Source organism: Girardinichthys multiradiatus, chromosome 23 (genome assembly GCF_021462225.1).
Source record: "Girardinichthys multiradiatus isolate DD_20200921_A chromosome 23, DD_fGirMul_XY1, whole genome shotgun sequence".
NCBI lineage: Eukaryota > Metazoa > Chordata > Actinopteri > Cyprinodontiformes > Goodeidae > Girardinichthys > Girardinichthys multiradiatus.
Window position 1 is genome coordinate 14,566,733 of NC_061815.1, and position 24,339 is coordinate 14,591,071.

The following is a 24,339-nucleotide window of genomic DNA, read 5'->3' on the forward strand; positions in this document are numbered from 1 at the left end:
CTATGAGCTGTTCTTTCTTTCTGTGTCTGATGTAGTAATTTTATTGTTAGTTCAGTTTCCCTGTAAAGTGAATATAAAGGTGTCCAACTCAGTAATTATAAATGTATTACATAGATTCATAATGCACAGAGAAATATAATTATTGTTGCATACATCATAAGACTAGTAGAACAATGATTACTCATACAGTAATCTTGCTCTAAGGAAAAATAAACACTTTTATGTATTGTACTGCTGAACAGTATATGTACTCATTATTTTGTTGGGGTTCTTTTTGCATACATTACTGCATCAGTGCCGTGTGACATGGAGGCAATCAGCCATTGGCTCTGCTGAGGTGTCAAGGAAGCCCAGGTTGTTTTATCCGCAGCCTTCAACGTGTCAGCGTTGTGGACTCAGGTATCTCCTCTATCTTCTTCTTCGTAATACCCTGTAGATTCTCTGTGGGGTTTTGGTTAGGTAAATTTGCTGGGCAATTATACATAGTGACACCATGCTCATTAAAGCAGATATCTTTGGCAGTGTGGGAAGGGGTTAAGTACTGCTTGTTACGTCCCCTGTCTGGTTTAGGGGATATAAGGTACTAACATAAGTCTACATAGGGAATGAGGAGACAAACTGGCATTTAAGATGTTTTATTTTTGCCACATTTAATCTTTCTCTTAAACAGACTGACGCTTCAGGGACAGCTCAGCCAACATAAAAAATAAATCAGCCATAAAACAATGTAAAGGTTAAACTAACCAAACTCCAATAAAGTAGAATATTCAGTACAAACCTACAAACTACCTACCTAAACATGAGAAAACATGACAAAACTGAAAATAAGCAAAAAGGCAGGTCTCCCCCACAAAGCTAGTCTGACCAAAGATTTACATTGCTACAAGATTGTTACATAATGACATTGAAGCCTTCAGAAACAGACATGTTGTATGGCAGTCAAATAGCCAAAAGGCCCAGAAGTTTAACCTTACAGTCACTATACAGGTACATCTAAAAAAAAAAAATGTATATTGCGTTAAAGTGTAATATTTTTTGCCAGTAATCCCAGAAGTCAGTTTATAGATATGCATTCCACATAGAGTAAAATATTTCATTCTTTTAATTCTTGTTATGTTGATGATTATGGCTTACAGGTAAAGAAACTCAAAATTCAGTGTCTCATTAAATTAGAATATCACATTAGACCATTTAAAAAAGGATGTGTTAAGAACATCTGTCAGGTTTCTGAAATGTATGCCCATTTTTATTTACTCAGTACTTGGTTGGGCCTCCTCTTACATGAATTACTGCATCAATGCGCCATGGCATAGAAGCAATCAGCCTGTGGTACTGGGTAGGTGTGATGGAAGCCCAGATTGCTTTGATAGCTGCCTCAAGTCATCTGCCTTGTTGGGTCTGGTGTCTCTCATCTTCCTCTTGACAACAGCCCATAGATTTTCTTTGGGGTTCAGGTCAGGGTCGTTTGCTGGCCAATCAAGAACAGGAACACCGTGGTCATTGAACCAACTTTTGGTACCTTTGGCAGTGTGGGCAGGTGCCAAGTTCTGCTCAAAAATAAAATCAGCATCTCCATATAGCTTGTCAGCAGAGGGAAACATGAAGTGCTCTAGAATTTCCTGGTAGATGGCTGCATTAAATGTGGACTTCAGAAAACACAGTTGACCAACACCAGCAGATGACATGGCACCCCTAACCATTACTGACGGTGAAAACTTCACACTGGACACCAAGCAACATGGATTCTGTGCCTGTCCACTCTTCCTCCAGACTCTGGGACCTTGATTTCTAAATGAAATGCAGAACTTACTTTTATCTGTAAACATGACCTTGGACCATTGAGAAACAATCCAGTTCCTTTTCTCCTTAGCCCAGGTAAGACTTCTGACATTGTATATTGTTCCAGAGTTGCTAGACATGAGTAATGCAACATTTGTAGTTCATGTCTAATATTTGTGTGTGGCGGCTCTTGATGCACCAACTCCAGCCTCAGTCCAGTCCTTGTGATGCTCCCCCAAATTCTTGAGTGGATTTTGCTTGACAGTCCTCTCAAGGCTGTCGTTCTCCCTGATACTGGTGCACCTCCACCTACCACACTTCTTCCTTTGACTCAATTTTCCATTAATATGCATGGATATAGAACGGTCAGTTTCTTACTCTCCTTTACTTACTTACTTACTCTCTTTTTGAAGGGTTTTGACGACTGCCTTCTGTACATCTGTCAAGTCAGCAGGCTTCCCCATGATTGTGTAGCCTATGAACCAGAGGGAGAGACAGTTTGAAGGCTCAGGAAACCTTTGCAGGTGTTTGGAGGTAATTAGCTGATTGGGGTGTGACACCAGGAGTATTCAAAGATGAACTTTTTTCCAATTTTTTTTGAAACCCTGAATTTTGGGTTTACTTTACCTCTAAACCATTATCATCAAAATGACAAGAAACAAAGGCTTGGAATATATAAATCTATGAGTAATGATTGTATATAATATGTTCAATTCAATTCAGTTTTATTTATATAGCGCCAATTCACAACACATGTCGTCTCAAGGCACTTCACAACAGTCAGGTACATACATTCCAATTAATCCTAACAATTGAACAATGCAGTCAGAGTTAGTTATTTATTCAAATTGGATAAAAAGTTTTTATATCTAAGAAAACCCAGCAGATTGCATCCAGTCAGTGACTTGCAGCATTCCCTCCTCCCGGATGAGCATGTAGAGACAGTGGACAGTCACTGGCGTTGACTTTGCAGCAATCCCTCATACTGAGCATGCATGTAGTGACAGTGGAGAGGAAAAACTCCCTTTTAAGAGGAAGAAACCTCCAGCAGAACCAGGCTCAGTGTGAGCGGCCATCTGCCACGACTGACTGGGGGTTTGAGAGAACAGAGCAGAGACACAAAAAGAACACAGAAGCACTGATCCAGGAGTACTTTTTATGGGAAGGAAAAGTAAATGTTGATGGATGTAGCTCCTTTAGTCGTTTCATCTAGAAAGAAAGAACAGATAAACTCTGAGCCAGTTTTCAAGGTTAGAGTCTGAAAGAGAGCACATAGAGTTTGTTACAGTTAGGCTCAGTCAATCGCCATGTCTAGGAGAGAGAAAGGGTTAAACACTAAAAGACAGGGCTATGTGGATCATCGGTAGAGGGTGAGCATTTAGTTGTTGCCAGCAGAAGCTCGGACAATTCCCCTCTCCAGAAAGGTGTCACAGGTAGACACAGAGCCAGGCCAGGTGTAGCTTCCAGGAAGAGAAAAGAGAGAACAAGGTTAAAAACTGAAATAACAGCAAATAATGCAAAATTGGAGAGTAGTGTGAGAATGTAGCGAAGAGGGTGAAAGTGGTCGTTATGTCCTCCAGCAGCCTAAGCCTATAGCAGCATAACTACACAGATAGTTTCAGTTCAGATTATTTAGTTAAACGACGCTTATTTACAACAATGTCGTCTCAAGGAACCCCACAAAGGGTCCCACTGATGGTCATTGTTGGTTCCACAGGAGAGGAGCCTGATAACTAAAGGATCTGCCTCCCATTCTACTTCTAGAGACTTTAGGAACCACCAGTAAACCTGCAGTCTGAGAACGAAGTGCTCTGTTAGGAACATATAGAACAATCAGATCTCTGATGTATTATGGAGCTAGATCATTAAGGGCTTTATATGTGAGGAGGATCATTTTAAATTCTATTATGGATTTAACAGGGAGCCAATGAAGGGAAGCTAAAATAGGGAAAATATGATCTCTCTTTTTAATTTTCATCAGAACTCTTGCTGCAGCATTTTGAATCAGCTGAAGGCTTTTAACTGCATTAACATCAAAATGACAAGAAACAAAGGCTTGGAATATATAAATCTATGAGTAATGATTGTATATAATATATGAGTTTCACTTTCTGAGATGACCAAACAATATTGCACTTTTACACAATATTCAATTTTTTTTTAGATGTACCTGTATAAGGCGCTACTAATTGATGCTTGCCTTTACAACTTTTAAGCAGCACCAAAACACAAAAGAGGAGGATTTCCTTAAAGAAATCATAGGATATGACATCACATAAAGAAAAACCGTACTGGGGATGTAACACTGCTGGGAAATGAAATCAGCATCTCCATAAAGTTCATCAGCAGAGGTATCATGTGCTCTAGATTCCTTCTTGGATCACAATGGACCAAAACCAGCTTATGAAATGACTCCGCCAACTGTGAAAACCTCACACTGGAACTCAAGCAGGTTGGAGTCTGTTCATCTTCTCTGTTCCTCTCCACTCTTCCTCCAAACTCTGGGACCTTGATTTCTAACCGAAATACAAAATAGACTTTCATCTGAAAATAGGACTTTGGACCAATGGACAAAAGTGCAGCCCCCTTCTCCTTAGCCCATGCATGACATAACAGAGGTTCTGGTTCAGGTGTGGCCTAAATGGAAGGAATTTGACACTTGTAGCCTATGTTGTGGATATGTCTGTGTGGCTCTTGAAACACTGACTCTTTGTGAATCTTCCCCCAAAATCTTAAATGGGCTTGCTTTGCTTCACAATATTCTCAAATGTGCCTTTATCTCTGTTGCTTGTGCAGCTTTTTCTGCCATATTTTTCCATTTATTCAACTCTACATTAATATGTTTGGAAGCAGAACTATGTGAACAGCCAGGTAAACCACAAAGATTGTGTTTTTTTCTTAGCAATGACCGTCGTGGTTTACCGTTCTTTTAAAGGGTATTGATGACTGACTGTTGGACAACAGTTATCTCCATGTTTGTGCAGACAATAACAGCAAATTATGTTTGTTTCTTGGCTCTATATTCTAATCTTCTGAGAAACTGAATTTTGGAGTTTCATTAGCCATAAGCTAAAATCGTCTAAATTAACAGAAATAAATGCTTGAAATGCATCAGTTTGAGTGTAAAGAATGTATATAACATAAGGGTTTTACTTTTTATATTAAATCATTGAAATAAATAATAAATAAACTTGCCAATGAAATAATAGGTACATTGTATCGTTCAACATCCTATGCTAGAAAACAAGATTTCCCACCCAAACTGCAGGTGCAGCCTCAGTCCGTTAGATGGCAGTAGCTGACTATCTTAAAGCAGCGTAGGTTCTCCTGGGACGAAGAAGAGGAAGAATCGCTGTCATGGCGGCCAAGGTGAAAGTTTAATATACCCTATTTGGAAGTTTTTGGTGGTTTGTCAGGGTGTTTTCAATGAATGCTTGTGGCATCTCATATAGCAATATCTCACTGGGCTTTCCATTTGCTTTTTAAATGACTGCCTCATCCCAGGTGTTAGTGCTGGGCTAAAACTCCGACGCTAACCGAGCTTCGCTTGATAATTCTCAGTTTAAGCGGATGATGTTCTAACATTAGAGCCCTCTCAGACATCTGTGACAGCTGGTAAAACCTGATAGTTATCTGTTGCTAACTTTATATCCCGGTTTATGAACACATGGTAAAATTATGAACACCTGTAATAAGCGTAGGGCTTGTGCTAAATGGCTAAAAACAGTTGATTACATTTGTTTTTATCTCCACTCTGTGACGTCAGTGCTTTAAACGATCACAATACATGTATGTTTACATTAATGGACTGCAAGTTAGCTTTAAATCTAATGAAAAAACAGACTGCTCTTCCAAATACATAAACCAACGTAACATCATGGTTGCATATTAGTTAATATACGCTCCTTTAGACCAGATTTATAACATGATCTACTGTATGTAGATTTCTAGCTTCAGCTCACATACTTCTTTAAATGCACTGATCTTAATTATTTTTAAGAAACAAAAATAGAGTTATTCCACATAATTGTCTAAATGTTTTTACTAATAGGATAAAAGTCTCTAAACTTTGTTTTTAGTACAGAAATGGTCTTTTATGGGAATCCAAACAAACATTTGAGGAATTAAGTTACAATAAATGGCTGTCATGTAAATTACTCCTTATTTAAAACGTTTTTATTGCAGTTTACATACACATAATTACAGGCATATGTCTGTTCGTAGACATATCCACGCACACACACATTTAAATAGATATACTCAAAAATATCGAGTTCAACGTTATATTATCGCCTTAACTTAAAATAGAAGAGCGACAAGTTTCCCTGCTGCTGGTAAAATAATTAAAAAAAAGGCATTAACTTATTAGGGGATGTGTGAGCTTATTTAGTTTTGACCCCATAGCTGTCGGCAGTGCACAGCAACATGTGGGGAAGGGGCAGAACTGTGTTGATATAGGCTCCCAAACAGTCAGACCTTTTCTCTGGCATCTTACTGAACAGACCTATAATGGCAGGAACTATGTGATGGAGAATTACTGTAGTTTTATTTATTTTTTCTTTAGTCTTTAAAACTATTGTACACCTTGATAACGGTAACAGGCTTATCCTTTTTAAAGAGCACATATACCAGAACAAGTGTGTTGGTAAAAACAGCTGTTTTAATATGTAATTTTACACTTACACATTACAAACTAATATAATTCCCTTTATTATAGACATTGCGGAAGTAATTCCTTGCAAGAAGATGTAAAACAAGGGGGCTGGTCAAATGCTTTTCGCCTCTGGATCTAAAACAGTGTTGCACAAACTGCAGAACATCATCCACAATAAAAACACATTTGGAGCATTTTTCCCATCGGTATAAAATTGGTTTGACTTTCAATTTTATTGATGCGAAAAATTATACATCAGAAAGAAAATGCTGATGAAAAAAGCAACTTTCATACTGCAGCTGACCTAGAAAACACCCACAAAGGGGAAACTAGCCTGCAGTACAATGGATGTGCCAGTTGATCAAAGTTCACAGCTTGTTTTGATGTTTTCTTCTTTGCACCATCATTTCACAAAGAGCAGTTGCCCTAGCACAGCCTTAAAGTTCAAAGTATGAAGTTCTTCTGCCCTCTTTTCTTTTTAAGGATTCATGGAATCACACTCAGGTTTTGTGTACCAAGAAACAAAATCAGCTACTCAGACAAAAGAAAAGGTTGTTTAATTTCTAATATAGCTTATAAATTGTGACCATCACTCCTTTTGGTCTTGTCATCTTTCATGAGTTAGATTGAATCCCACTGAGCATGTGCAGAGTGTTGGCTTTGTAGCTTGCTTCTGATTGGAGGAAATGTTTGGGCCCCTCTGTCACAGCAGCCCCCAATCTTTCCCCTTTCCTTTTCCACTGAGACATCACAGGCGTCTGTCTTTCACTGATTTCCGCCTGTTTGTAGTAACTTTTGCTGCATTAGGCATCAGTACTGCATTTAAAAATGTTTTTTCTTCTCTATCCCCCTCCAGGTGGTGATGGTGGCCGTCCCAACAGTGCTGGGAATAGCCTCCATCCGGGTATACACTGTGAAGGAAGCGCCCACAGACGGGCTGGTTTCTCGAGACCGGGTACGGCTGCCCAGCAGCGTCACCAAAGGTAGTGTCACTTATTCTCTTTGTCCTAACTCACCCTGACCCTGCCTGTGTCTACAGCTGAACATCTACACACCGCCGTCAGCGGCGGCTCCAGCTAAGTTTGCTCAAGAGAGTCCAGGACTTATTGAGAGAGGGTTTACTACAAGCAGAGAGAGCGTTTTGCCGTCGCTCCAAGCTGTAAAGGTATTTCAGTTTTGCAGTTTTGTTTCTGTGGCAGCACACTAGCTAAGTTCAGTAACAGACAACATGTGCAGCTCTTTCCGTGAATGCAACGTAGTCTTTTAGATGTCACGAATAAGTGTTAGATGAAGCTCAGATAGTAAGGAGGCGCTTATTTGGCACCTGCAGTCTTTTTTTTTCTAGCCTTGATTTTTTTTTTTGTTCCTCTGGGTTGCGGTTAGAGCAACATCCCACGAAGCTGCAAGTGCTTAGTGCAGGTATGATGTTTGCAGAGCAGATCAGGAGTTTGACAGGAAATAGTGCTCTTTTTGCAGTTAACCTAATGGCTGCAGTGTTAACAGTGGGAAGATTTTAGTTTGTTCTGTGAAAAAGCTGAAAATAAAAAACCCAATCCTGACTAATATCTGTCTGTTTCCATTCTGTATTCATGATGGCTTTTTATAGTGGTTTCAGGTCTGTTGTTTTCTCTAAACAGGGTGCCTGTGTCTCTGTAAAAAGGGGAGGTGTTAATCTTTACCATGCTGGAGAGGGTAAGTTAACAATAGGTGCACAGTGCTTCGATTACAGACTGTTTTTTTGTGTCCTCTCATTTGTAATAAATCATTTGAACATGTAGTCATGTCTGGGTGTGTTGAAGTACTTGTGTAAAGGTTCAATTTGGTGAACAAAACAAGAGTTTTTCGACTCAGTCTAAGTTTAGTAAATTAGTTGAGTGTTAAAAATCAAAGGGATGGAGTGTTTTCCAGGATGTCACCATACAGTTTTCCTGCAAATTAAGTTTTCTGGCAAAATTTAAATATGTTCCGATGCTTGCAATAAATAAACTAATTACAGTTTAAATATATAAATTAAGCTAATATAATGAGAATTGTATTTAAGTGACTACTGCACTGTCAATGGTATTCAAACTCCTGAGTAGAAGTCTTTATAAGAGCACACATGTGCAAATCAGGTGTGGTCTCTGGGCCACCTGATGCAACCAGTAAAGAGCTTATTGTGTTGCTTAATGTGGCTAGGCCAGAAGAATTCTCCAAAACATCCAGAGAAGAGATCATTTTCGTGCACAAACAAGACAAAATATACAAAAGGGTTCTCAGAGATACAGTCGGAAGCATAACTTGTAAATTTAAAGGATCAGTGGCTATGCCACCTGGACGTGGCATAAGGAGGCCACCATCAGATTCTTGAAGAAGCAAGTCCTCAACAACCTTGACTGACTGTAATTTACCTCCAGCAAGACTTGCTGTCTTCCACAGTGAGGCACATACTAAACGCTGAAGGGCCCCTGCATGAACTCCAAGACGTAGACCACTGCTGACCCAAAATTCTATTCAAAAATATGTTATTTTAAAGCACAAGAAAAGGCAGCTCCAGTTTGATTGCAGCTATATTAAGCCAAAGAGCTTTTGGGACTGTTCTGCAGAGCAATCAACCAAAACCAGACCTTTTCAGGCCTGTAGATCAGCAGTATGTCTGGAGGAAGAAGCATTAATTGAGAAGAGCACCATGCTTACAGGGAGGCATGACGGTGGCTCGGTGGTGCAGCAAGTGGAGGGCAACGTGGTTTTACTGATATCTCAGGAAGTCGTTGATGAAAATTTGACCTTCCAACAGGACAATTATCCCTAACATAAAAAAGTCCACCAAGGCTGGATTCAGAAGAGGTTCTTGAAACTACTCAATGGGCCATCACAGTTGCCTGGAGGCCTCCACCCACGTTCCTCAGGAACACTGCCAGAAGCAGTTCATGATATCAAAGGGGAGCTGTACTAACTACTAAAGATGCATTTAAAGTTGCGTTTTGTATTTCATTTGGAGAAACCATCTGAAATATTAGTTTTGTTGAGCTGTTTAAATTGTTCTGGTTTTATCATTGTATATTTTGTCAATGAACCCTAATTTCCTGTGTGGCTAAATAATGTGTGTGCCACAGTATGTTGATGTAGCTGAATGGATCTCCTTTTCGTTATTTTTCTGTTTCCTGTTTTCTAGACGTATATTACTACTTGATAGACCCTCCTCCAGGTTTTCTGCCCAGATTTGGCACCATCACCCTGGCTGGCCTGCTGGGCATGTTCTTGGCACGGAAAGGTAAGGTGGTTCCTTGTTTCTGTACCACACATACTTAAAATGTAGAGAATATATTATATTATCAGTAGTTAATGGTTATATGGTAAGGTCCCTACATAGTCTTGAAAAGCTTATATCATTTTCCCTGGTCTGGAGAATGAAAATTGAAAATGGAAAAAAAAACTATAGATTTTACGGAATTTATTTTCTGTTCCAGAAAAAGATCTGATTTCCCTAAAAAAAAAAAAAAAAAAAGTTGTTTTGGACATCATTTTATATACAAATGCCTACTTTTATCTTTAGCTTAGTGCTTTGTTTATGTAATGATTTTCTGAAAACTCAAGATAAACTCACTCACTCGAAACCAAGAAAGGGCCATCTTACTGCTTTTTAGGCCTCTTTACCCTCTCGGTGTAGGTCTAGTTTAGATACCTTGGAAACTGCTACTTGATAAAAAATATACTAAGAGAATAAAAGTATGAGAGATCACAGGATTGTGATTTAAATAATCTGTTTTATTAAGACATAATCTGGAGTATATCTGATCTAAGAAACCAAATCACAAAGTTAAATAGCCCTTTACCAAAATGCTAGTAGTCAACTTCCACATAGTGCTGTTTTCAAATGTGTTTAACATACAGACAAGAAAACCCAAGTCTGTTAAAAAAATTGAGTTTGGATGAGTTTGGACTTTTAAAATGTAGAACGTGTAGAAACCCTTCTTTGTTTAAGCTGCCCTGTATTGTTGCATTTCCAAGTATTCCAGAATATGATCACTATATATGCTGAGGGTTCGTGCACAGTGTTTAAATGTATGGAGAAGGCTTCCTGGCTTTGTTTTCATTATTTTTTCCAGATCTGGATCTATAGGGAGTTTTCAGCATTCCTTTTATTGTGCCCTTTTCTGTACTGATCACAGAACTTGGCTTCGTCTTCAAAGCAGCCATTCATTTTTCATTTTGAACTTGTTGAAGACAGACGTTCTAAGTTATTAAACTATACTTCACAGGATAAAACAGGCTTTTTCTCTACTAGTTTTTTTTTTTTGCTACCAATGTTTTTGTTAGATCAGAGCTAGTGCAAAAGCTTATTGTCAAATGCTCCTTCACAGCCAGAGTCACCTTGGCGCCTCACTTAAAACGTCTTTTTTTCAGGAAATGTTTCATCCTCCCTGATTTGAATTCTGATCTTCCACAGAGAACAATAAAAAACAGACTTCTTTGTAAAGTCGGTTTAAAACAGCAGCGTGTGTTTGTGAATGCCTGTTACATTGCAGACCAGGAGTTATGCATACGGCTTCTATTTCAAGATTCCTTATTATCATTATATCACCATAATGAAATTTAGCTGAGACCCGGCTCAAAGGATACACATGTAGGTTATAGACACTTATTTAAAAACACTTATAGAAAAAGAGAACATAAATGTGGCATGTAGTATTTAGTTTTTACATAAAGTGCAGCTTGTGCTGAAACAGTCTGAGATGGGCTGGTGGTTTGTTTGATTGTCAGCAGGGATGTTTAGTGTCTGCCTGCAGGGGGACGATTGCCTTCACTGCTGTGGGACAGAAACTGTTTCTGAGTCTATTTGTTTTTCATGTGATGTTCCCAAATCGTTTTCCTGACGGAAGTGGGACTCGTGCTGCATATACCGAGTAATCCCCTGTTCTGTCCTCACCACCCGTACGAAGTCCTTCCTCTCCTGTGCCGTGCAGCTCCCATACCACACTGAGGCACAGGATGCTTTCACTTGTGGCTCTGTAAACGTTTGTGAGCAGCTGAGTAGAGAGTCCAGTCCGTTTCAGCTGTCTGAGAAAGAAGAGCCGTTGTTGGACCTTCTTTACCAGGTCGGAGGTGTTCTCAGTCCTGGAGAGGTCAGAGGAGATATGAATGTCCAGGAACTTTATGCTGTCTACACGCTCCACCACCTCCCCCTGTATGCAGAGAGGAGCGTGTTCAGTCTTCCTGGACCTCCTGTAGTCCACTATCACTTCCTTGGTCTTGCTGGTGTTCAGGATGAGGTTGTTCCTGAAGCACCACTGAGTCAGATTGTGGACCTCCTGTCTGTAGTGGGTCTCATCGTTGTTGGATATGAGACCCACCACAGTGGTGTCATCTGCAAACTTCACAACCAAGTCTGTTTTGTGAAAAGCAGAGTCGTGTGTAAATAGGGTGAAGAGGGCAGGGCTGAGAACTGCGGAGTGTCGGTGTTGAGGATCAGTGGGCCAGATGTGGGTTTCCCTATCCTCACCACCTGGGGCCTGTTGGTGAGGAAGTCACTGATCCAGGAGCAACGTGGTGCAGATGAACCATGGTCGTGGCGCTTCATGGCCAGCATGTCAAGAAGGACGATGTTGAAGGTTCAGCTGAAGTCCACACATTAACATAGATGTTAACGTGCTGCAGATGAGTCCGGGCCGAGTGAAGTGCTAACGAGACAACATCCTCTGTGGAGCGAGTCTCCCTGTAGGTGAACTGCAGGCTGTCCAGGCCAGCAGGGACAGGGTCCTTGATGTACTTCAGGAGGATCCATTCAAAGCACTTCATGATGACCGGGGTCAGAACAACAGGATGGTAATCATTACGGCAAGTGATGGTTGATTTTTTTCGGGCACAGGCACAATAGTGGAGGACTGCAGGCAGGCAGGGACCATGGAAAGCTGCAGGGAGGGGTTGAAGATGTCTAAAGAAAACTCTGCAAGTTGGTCAGCACGTGATTTTAGTATCAGACCTGACGCCATGTCTGGACCTGCAGCCTTGTCGATGTTGATCTTCCTTATAATGGTCACTTGGTGCAGCTGAGGGACGAGGGGCTGGTGCTGCACCTCCGGCCGAGGTGGGTGTGTAGTCCTTCTGCTAGTTGGAGTGTCAAAGCGTGCAAAGACTGAGCAAATATATCAACCAATTATTGAATAATTTAAAAATAGCCTGACATCGTTTATAAACGGAGTCATTAATTGGCATTTATAAAATAACCTGAAAACTATGATGGTGAATGTCAGCAACAAGCTTTTACTGCACCGTGGGACTAACAGTTGTACATCCATCCATCCATCCATCCATCTATCTTCCCCCCCTTTATAACTACAGGGTTATAGTTATCATTCTCATTAAAGCCAGCATCCACCCCTAATGAAGTGATCTTTGTTGTGTCCCTTCAAAGGGTTGGTACTTTCAGTACTACAGCTGGTGAAAGCATCTAGTTGTGCTTCCAACGGAAAGAACAAGATTTTTTTTTTTATGTAGGCGTTTTCCCAGCACCAGTTGCAATACTTAATAACTGTTTCTTGCTTGTATTTTAATTCCTAACCTTGCAGATTGCTCTGCCTTATCAAAGTATTCATACCCCTGGAACCGTTTTACGTTTTGTCCCATTTCACCAGCGAATCTCAATAAATAAAATTGGGATTTGATGCGATTGTAACATTGTTTCCTACAATTTTTACACAGACCGTTGTGAAAAGTGTGGCTTCCATATCTAATCATCCCCTCTTTAATATGATATCTGCACCCACTGTGAAACATGGCAGTGGCAGGATCATGGTGTGGGGATGCTTTTCCTTTGTCAGGGACAAGGGGACTGGTCACAGTTGAGGGGAGACAGATGAAGCTAAATACAGAGCAATCCTGTCGGAGGCTACTTGAGTCTGAAACAGAGGTTAGCTTCCGGGCGACGATGGCTCTAAACATTCAATCAGAGCTGCAGCGGTTTAGATCAAAGCATATTCGGCGCCGTCAAAGCCAAGACCTAAATCTAGCCGAGAATCTGTGGCAAGACTTGAAAAATGTTTTTCAGAGATGCGAAGAATATGCAACACATTTGTAGATGTGCAAAGCTGGTGCCAAAATGTCTCAAACATTGGCACAGACCTTTGAGATTTGTGTTTGTAACATGACAAAACGTGTAAAAGTTAAACACTAAACTCTTTAGATGATAAAATCGTATTAACATCTAAAGTGTAATGAAAGAACATTCTGCTTTTAAAGAATTTAGATTTAAAGCCATATTCGCCACCTGGAAACTCCTAACTATAAATGTTGTTTTCATTGTTTTCTACTTTGACCATCTAACATTTTTCAGTTCCTGTCGTTCAACCAGAGGAGCCGCCTGTGTGACCTTACATTTGTAACAGATGTTTTTCATGTTGGCACACATGCCACCGGTTCATGTTCCTATTTTAGCTTTCACCCATAAAATCATGTTTGTCTTGATTTCTCCCCAGAGGGAAGTTATTTAAATAAGAGAGCTGTTTAAATGTAAATTCCTGACTTTAATGAAGTTTCCATCCCTGAAAGGTGTCCCAACATATGCAGGCTAATTTCAGACAGGATGTGTGGAGGAAGGTTGTGAAAAACAAGGTGTTAGCCTTCTACACTGCTTTGTTGAACTCAGTCAAAATGAAATCAGTAATTAGGCGCTGCCCTTTAAGAACCTAATATGATTCCCTTTTACGTGTGATGAAAAACTTTGTTCCAGGCTCTCATTTCAAGAGGCTAGCGGTTCCTTTGGGCCTGATGAGTGCCGGGGCATCGGTGTGCTACCCAGCCCAAGCAGTGTCATTGCTTAAGGTATCGCTTGTTTGTTTTTCAGTGCCGAGATCTGGTTGATGCTATTTTTGGATCTACTGCCTCTGTTGTCCTTTATTTTCTGAAGGTGACAGGAAAGAAGGTGCATGCTGCAGGGCGGTGGAGCAGCGCTGCAGTGTCGTCACTGCTCACCACCAAGGAACCTGTTGCCAGAGAGATCGCTGGTTCACAGCTGCAGGTGTAAAAATCATTTATGTGACTAAACGTGTGCACCAGAAACATGTTGGTTAAAGCAAGGTGTTTTAGTTCGCGTGACTTAACTAGAAAGTCTGATTTAACCTTTAAAAGAACAACTTGCTTCCCACTAGTCGGGTTCCCTTCTACATGTGTTGCTCAGAACAAAAATCCCCTGTGTGTCATCATCAGCTGCGGTTTATATTCCATTTCTTGCACTTTGCCCTTTTAAAATAATACATTTTTGGGATGTGTTTTTTGTGCCTATATGTCAGAGTTATTTTCTGTTCTCAGAATTAAAATTCTAATTTCCAGTTGAGCTCATGCGCTGCCAGTTCGTCTCATTGTTTTTTTCTGTCTCCCCTCGTTATTTTTTAACATCTATGAACTACAATGTTTATATCATTTATAAAGCTACCACAGTTTGTGGTTTATGAAAGGCTGCCTTGACAACATTAACGTACATATACTCATAATCTCACCATTTCTATGATTATAAAGATAATTCATATTAATTATTAATATATTTGATATTATAGTTACATTAACTTGAAGTCTCATTTAGCTCTTGGGATATTTGCGCTCTTTCTTTATTGGTTCTGCTGGTACAGAACTTTAAGTCTCAAAGGTTTGTGTCCAAGACATGTCAGTGTTTTGTTTTACACTTCCCTGTTGTATTTTTATTAAACTGTATCATTAATTAATCCCCGTTTCCATCATCAGCTCTGGAACCAGCCCTTCTGTGTTTTTTGCCGAGTCTCCTGGATGGCTTTTTAAACCCCAAACATGTTTTTTGTTAACTATATTTTATGTCTTGTTCCTCATAAACCGGCATGATAGATGACACTGGTAGTGGTGTTATAGATAAACCCTTTTAACTCTGTGGAGCTAATGTGGTCCATGTGTTTTAGTAGACGTTTTTTGTCATTGGCAGCTTTTCTGTAAGCCTGTAGTATAAAATCCTAAAAATATTGGTTCGTGATATAAAGTCTTGATATGTTCCTTCTCTGTCCTACTATCAGGTTTCTTCAGAACCAGGTCCAGAGTCTACACTGACTGAGGAGGCCTCAGCCAACAGTTCCACATCAGACACCTCAGCTAAGAGCTTTGCCATTTTGGAGACAGAAGTGGAATCAGCCGAGTCTGTTCCTGTTTCTGACGAGCCGGTTGTCACTGTCACTACAGAAGAAGAGTCATCAGTAGCGGTCACAGCAATATCTCCTAAAGAGACAGGCGCAGGTATTATGACTATTGATCCCTGTCTCCTCTTGTGTCTGTTTCCGTCTGTTTTTTACACTCAGTCACACAGGAACGTCTGCTGGCAGTGGTGATGTTTTTTTTTTTTCTCTTTCTGTCCAGGTTCTTCAACAGATTCTGATCCAGTACAAACAGAGCCGTCTCGTTCCTCGGAAGAAACGGTAGAGAATGAGGAGGCCTCAGATGAAAAACAAGCCTCAGACGATGTTTCCTTTGACACAACGCCAGCCGGTCCAATAGAGAGTTTGGAACTGGAGCCCGTCCAGGACAAGTCTGCTGCAGCCATCTCTGCAGATGAGGCCAGACCTTCTTCTGAAGGAGACATCCCATCAGGTTAGAAAAAACTAAGCTTTTAGCTCCTGTTGTTTCCGAAGATGACTTAAAATTTCACAATTAAAACCTTCTGCTTTCAGTTTTACTGGCACCAGTGACCTTTATTAACGTATACCAGTATAAAAAAAAACACTACTCATGTTTAGTCAGCATCCACTTCTGTTCATTTAAAGGCAAACTTACAATTCTTGCATTCTGCGTCCTGCACAGTACCTGTTGTTGAACCAGTTGCTGAATCTAAGCCAGCTGAGGAGCAATCACTTCCTGCTGTCGAGGAGAAACCAACCTCAACCGCCGTCACGCTGCCATCTCCTCACCAGCCTCCTCAACAACCTGCAGCGGAAAACAGAGAAGGTGCTCTTAACACCCTGATTTGGATCTGTGGCCTAAATGGCTTCAAAAATGTCTTGCAAAAGGGCCTCTTAAACATTCCCACATTTTGTTCTGTTATAGCAACCATCTTCAGTGTTTTGGGGGGAATTTATGTCATAGACAAATAAATTGTGCAGTGGAAGGAAAATGACACATGCTTTCAATAAAATAAGAAAAAAACTGTTAGTGAAAATCCAAAAAGTCTTGCATGCGTTTGTATATAGCCCCCTGACACAATAATTGCTCAGAAACCTTTTGCAGTCTGTTTTATTTTGACTTTAAGATCTTATCTGACCTTCTTTCATGTCTAAAACTCATTAAGTGCATTAACTCATAAACACATAGACTAAGTGAAAACGTAATCTTATTTACCGGTACTTTACTTTATTTCCATTATTTTGCCTTGGTCAAAAATAACACTGATGGAAATCTGATCTAGTTACCGAAAACAATTTAAACGTTTGCTTTTTGCCATGCCTCTTTGCCGACAAAGAGGACATATTGTGTGAATCTGGGTGTTTTTAACAGTCAACACCCACGTTAGCAACATTATTTGCTTAGTCACGTACGATGAAAGATGAGCTTGCAGGATGCTGCGGGTTGACTCTTCTATGTTTAGCTCTTCTCAGAATAATCACTAAAATTCACCAGTGTTTTTGTGCTTGTGACTGAGTTAATCTGTCATTTCCCATGTTTCCCTCCAGAGGGCTCTGGTTTCAAGCCAGACCCCACTCTCATGGACTTCGGCCAGGCCAGCCCTGAGGATGAGGACCTGTACAGCACGCGCAGCTGAGAGAGCTACAGGACAGACTTCATTCCCACACTGCCGTCTCACATCTCATCCCACTCACAGGACTCTGCAAGCAAGGACTCTTAGAAAGATGTTGATCAACATTTTCACTCTCATTTATGTCTGCCCACATTTCCACAGAAAACATCCAGATAAGTTAGCAACGGTGTTGCATTATAATGAATTTCGGTACTCGTACAAAAGAAACCTGGAAAAAAACACCCACAATTTAATAAGAATTGGCAGACTGTAGAAGTTTCTGTTTGCGTCAATCTAAATGTTTCTGGCTGTTATGCTCAGTTTTCCACCATCAATTATGCATATTTATTGTAATCTAGCCAACTTTGTTGATGATTTAAATATTATTTCTCTGATGTGCTGATGATGACTACAAGGAGGACTTGTTCTGCTCCATTTTGTTAAATCACAAAACCTCTTGTAAAGGAACTCAGAATAAATGTTTATTTTTTGTGAATTTGTGTTTGGTCATCTCAAAACATGATTGTATGTACATGTATTTAACAGATTTATGAATACAAAAAATATTTTGTTCTTAGCAAATAAATGTGCTCCAGACTGAGCGAAGCTGTACAACACTGCTAACTTCTTGTGCTGGATTTGCCTTCAGAAGTCATGGATGTGTAACCTAATCTTAGTGTAAATGCAGCTAAAGGCTTAAGAGGTAATTTTTTAGAGAATATTAGTGAACACTGGTCACCCACCTACACTAACAGGCTGGGCAGAGAGGGTGATAATCAGAGAAGCTGCCAAGAGGCCATGGTAACTCTGGAGGAGCTGCAGAGATCCACAGCTTAGGTGAGACAATGTGTTAAACGTACAACTATTAGTTGTACACTGCACAATCTTCACCTTTACGGAAGCGTGGCATACAGAGAGCCACGATTGAATCGTCTTTGCAGTTTGCCACAAGGCACATAAAGGACACGGCAAACCTGGAAAAATGCGATTGGGTCAGATAAGTCCAAAATGTAACTTTCTGGCCTACATGTAAAACCTCTTACAGAGCGGAAACACGTAACTTTGAAAACATCATTTCCACTGTGAAACATGGTAGTGGCAGCACCATGCTGTTGGTATGATTTTCTTCAGCAGGGATGGAAAAACTGGTTGAGATGATGGGAGGAGGAATGGAGTGAAAAACGAGGCAATCCCAGAAGAATTAAAGGCTGCAACTGTTTTTAGACTGGGGTCAAGGTTCATCTTCAAGCAGCTCAACAAACATAAACACACAGCCAGAGCTACAACAGAATGCTTTATATCACAGCATGTTCATATTTTAGAATGGCCCAAACGGCTTGCAGTTGAAATTACTGCAAAAGTTAGATCAACAAATATTGTTTGAAGGGGGGGAATACAAATGTACACCACAATTTTCAGATTTTTATTTGTAAAAAATTAAAAAAGCCATTAATCCTTTTTCGTCCACTTCACAGTAATCCACTATTTTTGGGGATTTATTGTCTATTGCATAAATCCCAGTAAAATGCACCAGATTTTGTGGTTGTAAACTGACAAAATGTGGAAGAGCTCAAGATATATAAGCACTATTAATGACACTATACTCTAGTCTGGCAGTCTGGTGATTTACCTCAAATGTTTTGTCCAGGACGAGTCTGCTGCAGCCATCTCTGCAGATGAGGCCGGACCTTCTTGTGAAGGAGACGTCCCACCAGGTTAGAAAAAACTAAGCTTTTAGCTCCTGTTGTTTCTGAAGATGACTTAAATTTCACAATTAAAACCTTCTGGCTTCAGTTTCACTGGCACCAGTGAGTTTTAACAAACCAACCAACAAACCTTTATTAACATATATCAGTATAAAAAAAAACACTACTCATGTTTAGTCAGCATCCACTTTTGTTCATTTAAAGGCAAACTTACAATTCTTGCATTCTGCGTCCTGCACAGTACCTGTTGTTGAACCAGTTGCTGAATCTAAGCCAGCTGAGGAGCAATCACTTCCTGCTGTCGAGGAGAAACCAACCTCAACCGCCGTCACGCTGCCATCTCCTCACCAGCCTCCTCAACAACCTGCAGCGGAAAACAGAGAAGGTGCTCTTAACACCCTGATTTGGATCTGTGGCCTAAATGGCTTCAAACAAGCTGGAAGACTTTGAAAAAACTGTGTTTTGTCTTGCAAAAGGGCCTCTTAAACATTCTCACATTTTGTTCTGTTATAGCAACCATCTTCAGTGTTTTGGGGGGAATTTATGTCATAGACAAATAAATTGTGCAGTGGAAGGAAAATGACACATGCTTTCAATAAAATAAGAAAAAAAACTGTTAATAAAAATCCATGTGTTTGTAGCCCCCTGACGCAATGATTGCTCAGACACCTTTTGCAGCCTGTTTTATTTTGACTTTAAGATCTTATCTGAACTTCTTTCATGTTTTGTTAAATACAAACAATTTCAATTCAGTTTTATTTGTATTGCACCAATTCACAACATTTCGTCTCAAGGCACTTTACAAAGTCAATTCAGTCGAATCATGCAGATTTCAAGGAAACTCAGCAGATTGCATCCAGTCAGTGATTGCAGCATTCACTCCTCCTGGATGAGCATGTAGAGACAGTGGACAGTCGCTGGCGTTGACTTTGCAGCAATCCCTCATACTGAGCATGCATGTAGCGACAGTGGAGAGGAAAATCTCCCTTTTAACAGGAAGAAACCTCCAGCAGAACCAGGCTCAGTGTGAGCGGCCATCTGCCATGACTGACTGGGGGTTTGAGAGAACAGAACAGAGACACAAAAAGAACAAAGAAACACTGATCCAGGAGTACTTTTTATAGGAAAGAAAAGTAAAACATTAATGGTTGTAGCTCCTTCAGTGGCTTCAACTAGGAGAGAAAGACAGCTAAACAGATTAAGTCTGAGCCAGTTTTCAAGTCTAGAATATGAAAGAGAGCATATACAGTTAGTCACAGTAGAAACTCAGTCAATTGCCATGTCTAGGAGAGAGACAGGGTTAAACATTGAAAGACAGGGCCAAGTGTATCATCTGTAGAAGGTAGCATTGAGTTTGTGGGACCAGAAGCTTGGCCGATGCCAATGTCCAGGAAGTGCCACTGTTAAACACAGAGCCAGGCCAAATGTAGCTTTTAGAAAGAGAAAAAACAGCGAGAGAACATATGAAAATGTAGCGAAGAGAGTGAAAGTGGTCATTATGTCCTCCAGCAGCTTAAGCCTATAGCAACATAACTACAGAAATAGCTCAGGATAACCTAACCACTCTAACTATAAGTTTATCAAAAACAAACGTTTTAAGTCTAGCCTTAAAAGTAGACAGGGTGTCTGCCTCACGGACTAAAACTGGGAGCTGGTTCCACAGGAGAGGAGCCTGATAACTAAAGAATCTGCCTCCCTTTCTACTTCTAGAGACTCTAGGAACCACCAGTAAACCTGCAGTCTGAGAACGAAGTGCTCTGTTGGGAACGTATGGAACAATCAGATCTCTGATGTATGATGGAGCTAAATCATTAAGGGCTTTATATGTGAGGAGGATAATTTTAAATTCTATTCTGGATTTAACAGGGAGCCAATGAAGGGAAGCTAAAGTAGGGGAAATATGATCTCTTTTTAATTTTCATCAGAACTTATTACTGCAGCATTTTGGATCAGCTGAAGGCTTTCAGCTACAGTGTACTCATTAGTTGGACCAAGCCAGAGAGTGAGTCATATGAGCAAAAAAGTATTAGTAATTCATCATTTACTTTCCACAGAACACTAATACTTATCATGGAAAGGGTCTCGTTTAGAACAAGTGGGAATGTCCTTTGGTAAATTTTGGCACCACCTGGTTTTAATTCAACCAAACATCCAGTACAGAGAGAACAAGGAGTCTATTTGAGTCTTTATAGCCCCTTTACTGCTCCTCTGAGGAACCAGTACAGGGATACCGGACTTCATAAACTCTACATGAGTCTTTCCAGTGCCAGACCCTTGGGACTATGTCCATCTGAATGTGTATAGGTAAAGGAAAAACACGTGAACAAATAGTCACTGCAATAGAAGCACACTCATGGTACAATGCTTTCTGTGGTATCTAACCCAGGGGGGGGGTAAAGGATTTGTTGGCTGGTGTAATTGTGGTTGTTTTTCAGATGAACGGTACCACATGTTCTAATGGATAAAAGTTTCCTACAAAACCAGCTGTGTAATATTCCTAAAACCACATAGAATATATTATCTTTGTTGAAAATAGAAGTCAGAAGGAGTGGGAATGCTGGAAATTAAAATGTGTTCTTCTCATGTTATGAAGAACATAGATAGTGTTGCAATAAACTGTGGCCTACATGTCAAAGTTCTCACAGTCCCCATCCCAACATGTGAAACGAACCTTAGCCTCTTCTCACCTCTCTTAAGGGTCCCGTCCACTTATGGGGCCCTTTTGTTAAAGCGTTCCACACAGACAGCGGCTGCAGGAATATTCTCAGAGCTAACGTTAAAAACTAGCCGAGGCCACACTGCTCTTATTTTTATTTTTTTGTTTTTTGACCAGCAATGAGGAACCGCGGGGGTGGTGCAACCCTGACCTCTCACCTTTCGACCCCAAGAGCCGGATTTTCCACGCAGGACTTTGGGAGGGTTTCGGTTAGAGCTGATTATCTTCTCAGGGTCCCCCCCACCATCAAATAAACACACAGCACATTTATCAGCCACATATATAAACACAAGATATGCAAGCCATTTAAGGGTGTTTGTTAATATGTTAAATGATTGCTTAGGCACATCTTCCTCTCACTCTAACTGGTTTGAACTGTTTATGAACACAGCTCACTCCTCTTTTCCTATGCATAGTCAGTGCCTTTCTGTTTGACACATTACAGCCACAAACTTTAATGTATTTTGTTGGTTTATGTAACTAACCAACAAATAGTTGTGCAATTGCCTTCTGAGGTCATTCGATAAGCAAACAGAGTTCGTCTGTGAGTAATTTACAGAACAGCTGAAAGCCCCAGAGGTTTGTTAGAGAACATTAGTAAACAAGCAGCATCATGAATTATCAAGGAACACAGCAGACATTAGGGATGCAGCCAAGACACCCATAACTCTGGAGGTAACTCTGGAGAAGCTGCAGCTCCAGTGGAAGCTAAATGCAGGGAAAAACCCAGAGAAAAATAAAAGCATATTAATGTGATAAAATGGTCCAGTCAAGTACAGACCTAAAGCCAATTGGCAATCTGCAGCATTACATGAAAATTGTCTTTTGCACATATTTGTAATCCAGTCTGGTTAAAAGTCATTTGGGAAGAATAAACAAACATTTCAGTGTTCAAAGCTGGTGGAGACATATGCCTAAAAACCTGCAGCTGTAATGCAGGGGAAGATGGTTCTACAAAGTATTGGTTTTGTTACTGACTATGCAAGCAATGCAAGACTATGGTTGTAAGCTGATTCACTAAAACAGACTGAAAAAAAAAGGGGGGGGTTGATGCTCTCTGCTCTGTTCCTCTCCTTATCTACAGCCCCATAGGCAGTGTGTTTGGGTCATCAGGCAAACGCAAATAAACACTCTCTCCCACAAAGGCTTTGACTTTAAATCTCTCAGCCTTGTTATTTGTTCTTTTGGAGATTAGCTGTAGGCATATGTTACATGACTGAGGTGACTTACTGTAAAGGAAGTTGCCGCATGATCTACAAGCCGGTTAAATTTATTGTCTGTTGACTGCATGTTGTGACCTTGCCTTTCAAAATCTTGAGACTGACTTAAGAAGTTGTTTTAAAGTAATTTGTGTGAGAGTGAGGATGAGTGCTTTTATATTTATGCTGATATGTATGTTCTTCACTGTTAATGCCTACTTTGCCACACAGTGAACTGCTCCCCATTTATTGTATGGAGGTATATATTATGCTTCACCTATAAATTAGTTTAATACTTTTTTTGCCTGCCTACAGCAATCAACAAAGGATAAATTTGGACTTTCAAAATAAAATAGATATTCCTCTTAAAAGGGTCTAGGTATGTTGGATCATGAATAAAATAAGATTCAAATACATTATGAGCCTTAACAAGCAATTAATTTGGACCTTCAAAATAAAGTTTATGGATTCCCTTCAAAATAAAAGCCTCAGTAGTTCACACACATACCTAAGGACAATATTTTGAGTTGCAACTCAACCTATCATGCATGTTTTTGGACGGTGGGAGGAATCCAGAGTTCCGATATGTGCACTGACAACATGCAAATTTCATGCTGAAAGGCCAAAGGCCAGCATTTGAATCTAGGACCTTGTTGCTGCAAGGCAACAGTGCTGACAACTGCACGACCATGAATATTCTCGTCAAAGTTAAAGTCTTAATATTTTATAGAACAGATAGTGGCAAAACAAGATTTCATATTGCCAATGGAACTAAACGTCATGAAAAGGTATTAGGCTTCAAAATAAAGCTTGATAATACTTTTCTAAATAAAACTCTTCTGTTTCATGCAGCAGATTGTTGCAGAAGTAAATTTCACAGTATTATGGAACCAAACCAGGTACATAAATGGGATGCTATTGGCCTTCCAAAACACAAACAAATGAAACTCCTCAAAATAAGAGTCCAGCTATTTTTTATATTTTGCCTTACTCCAACATTGTGATATAAATTCCTAAAGGGCCTGAACCAGTCATGAAGAAGGGAATATTTTTTCCCTTCAAAACAAAGCTTATAGATGGCTTTCAAATTAAAAGCTGATGGTTGAAAAGATTGTGGATTGGAATATTTAGAAATACTGCTAAAGCATCATTGCTCTATGTTGGGTCACACCTGTTAATGCTTCATTATTTAGAAGGCAAGGTTAGAACACGTTGTTTGGCAGAACTCTCCAAGTGGTATGCACCATCCATACTGCATCAGGAAGTTTACAAGTGAAGGTTGTTGCACAGTTCTGAGGTTATCTGTTCAGGTATTTAAAGAGAATGTGGAGTCTGCTGCAGACGTTGCAGACAGACAGCATAGCAAAGATGTGCAATAATCAACCCTGAATATTGTGACGCTGAATGGTAATTAGGCCTAATTTAAATAGAAAGAAAAAATGTTTTACCCTAAAATTTACTTTACAGGTTTATAGCGATTCAGAAGCAGAAAACTGGATCTCTGCTACCTCAGGCCAGCTTTTGCAGCACATAGAGATACTGTAATGCACAACCATAGTTGG

General features: G+C 40.1%; 1 protein-coding gene across 1 annotated transcript; it reads left to right on the forward strand.

Moving 5' to 3' along the window:
* The first annotated feature begins 5,086 nt into the window (after window positions 1-5,086).
* Window positions 5,087-17,768, forward strand: apool (apolipoprotein O-like). Its single transcript, XM_047354372.1, has 11 exons — window positions 5,087-5,148; window positions 7,290-7,388; window positions 7,473-7,598; window positions 8,071-8,125; window positions 9,588-9,686; window positions 14,142-14,233; window positions 14,319-14,429; window positions 15,448-15,664; window positions 15,785-16,015; window positions 16,226-16,369; window positions 17,092-17,768. The coding sequence occupies exons 1-11, from the start codon at window positions 5,137-5,139 to the stop codon at window positions 17,178-17,180; spliced, it is 1,275 nt and encodes a 424-aa protein (XP_047210328.1). The 5' UTR covers window positions 5,087-5,136; the 3' UTR covers window positions 17,181-17,768.
* Window positions 17,769-24,339: the final 6,571 nt, after the last annotated feature.

Coding starts and splice junctions, on each gene's coding strand:
- apool (XM_047354372.1), top strand. Junction 15,665..15,784: donor TCCTAAAGAGACAGGCGCAG/GTATTATGACTA, acceptor CTTTCTGTCCAG/GTTCTTCAACAGATTCTGAT. Junction 16,370..17,091: donor TGCAGCGGAAAACAGAGAAG/GTGCTCTTAACA, acceptor GTTTCCCTCCAG/AGGGCTCTGGTTTCAAGCCA.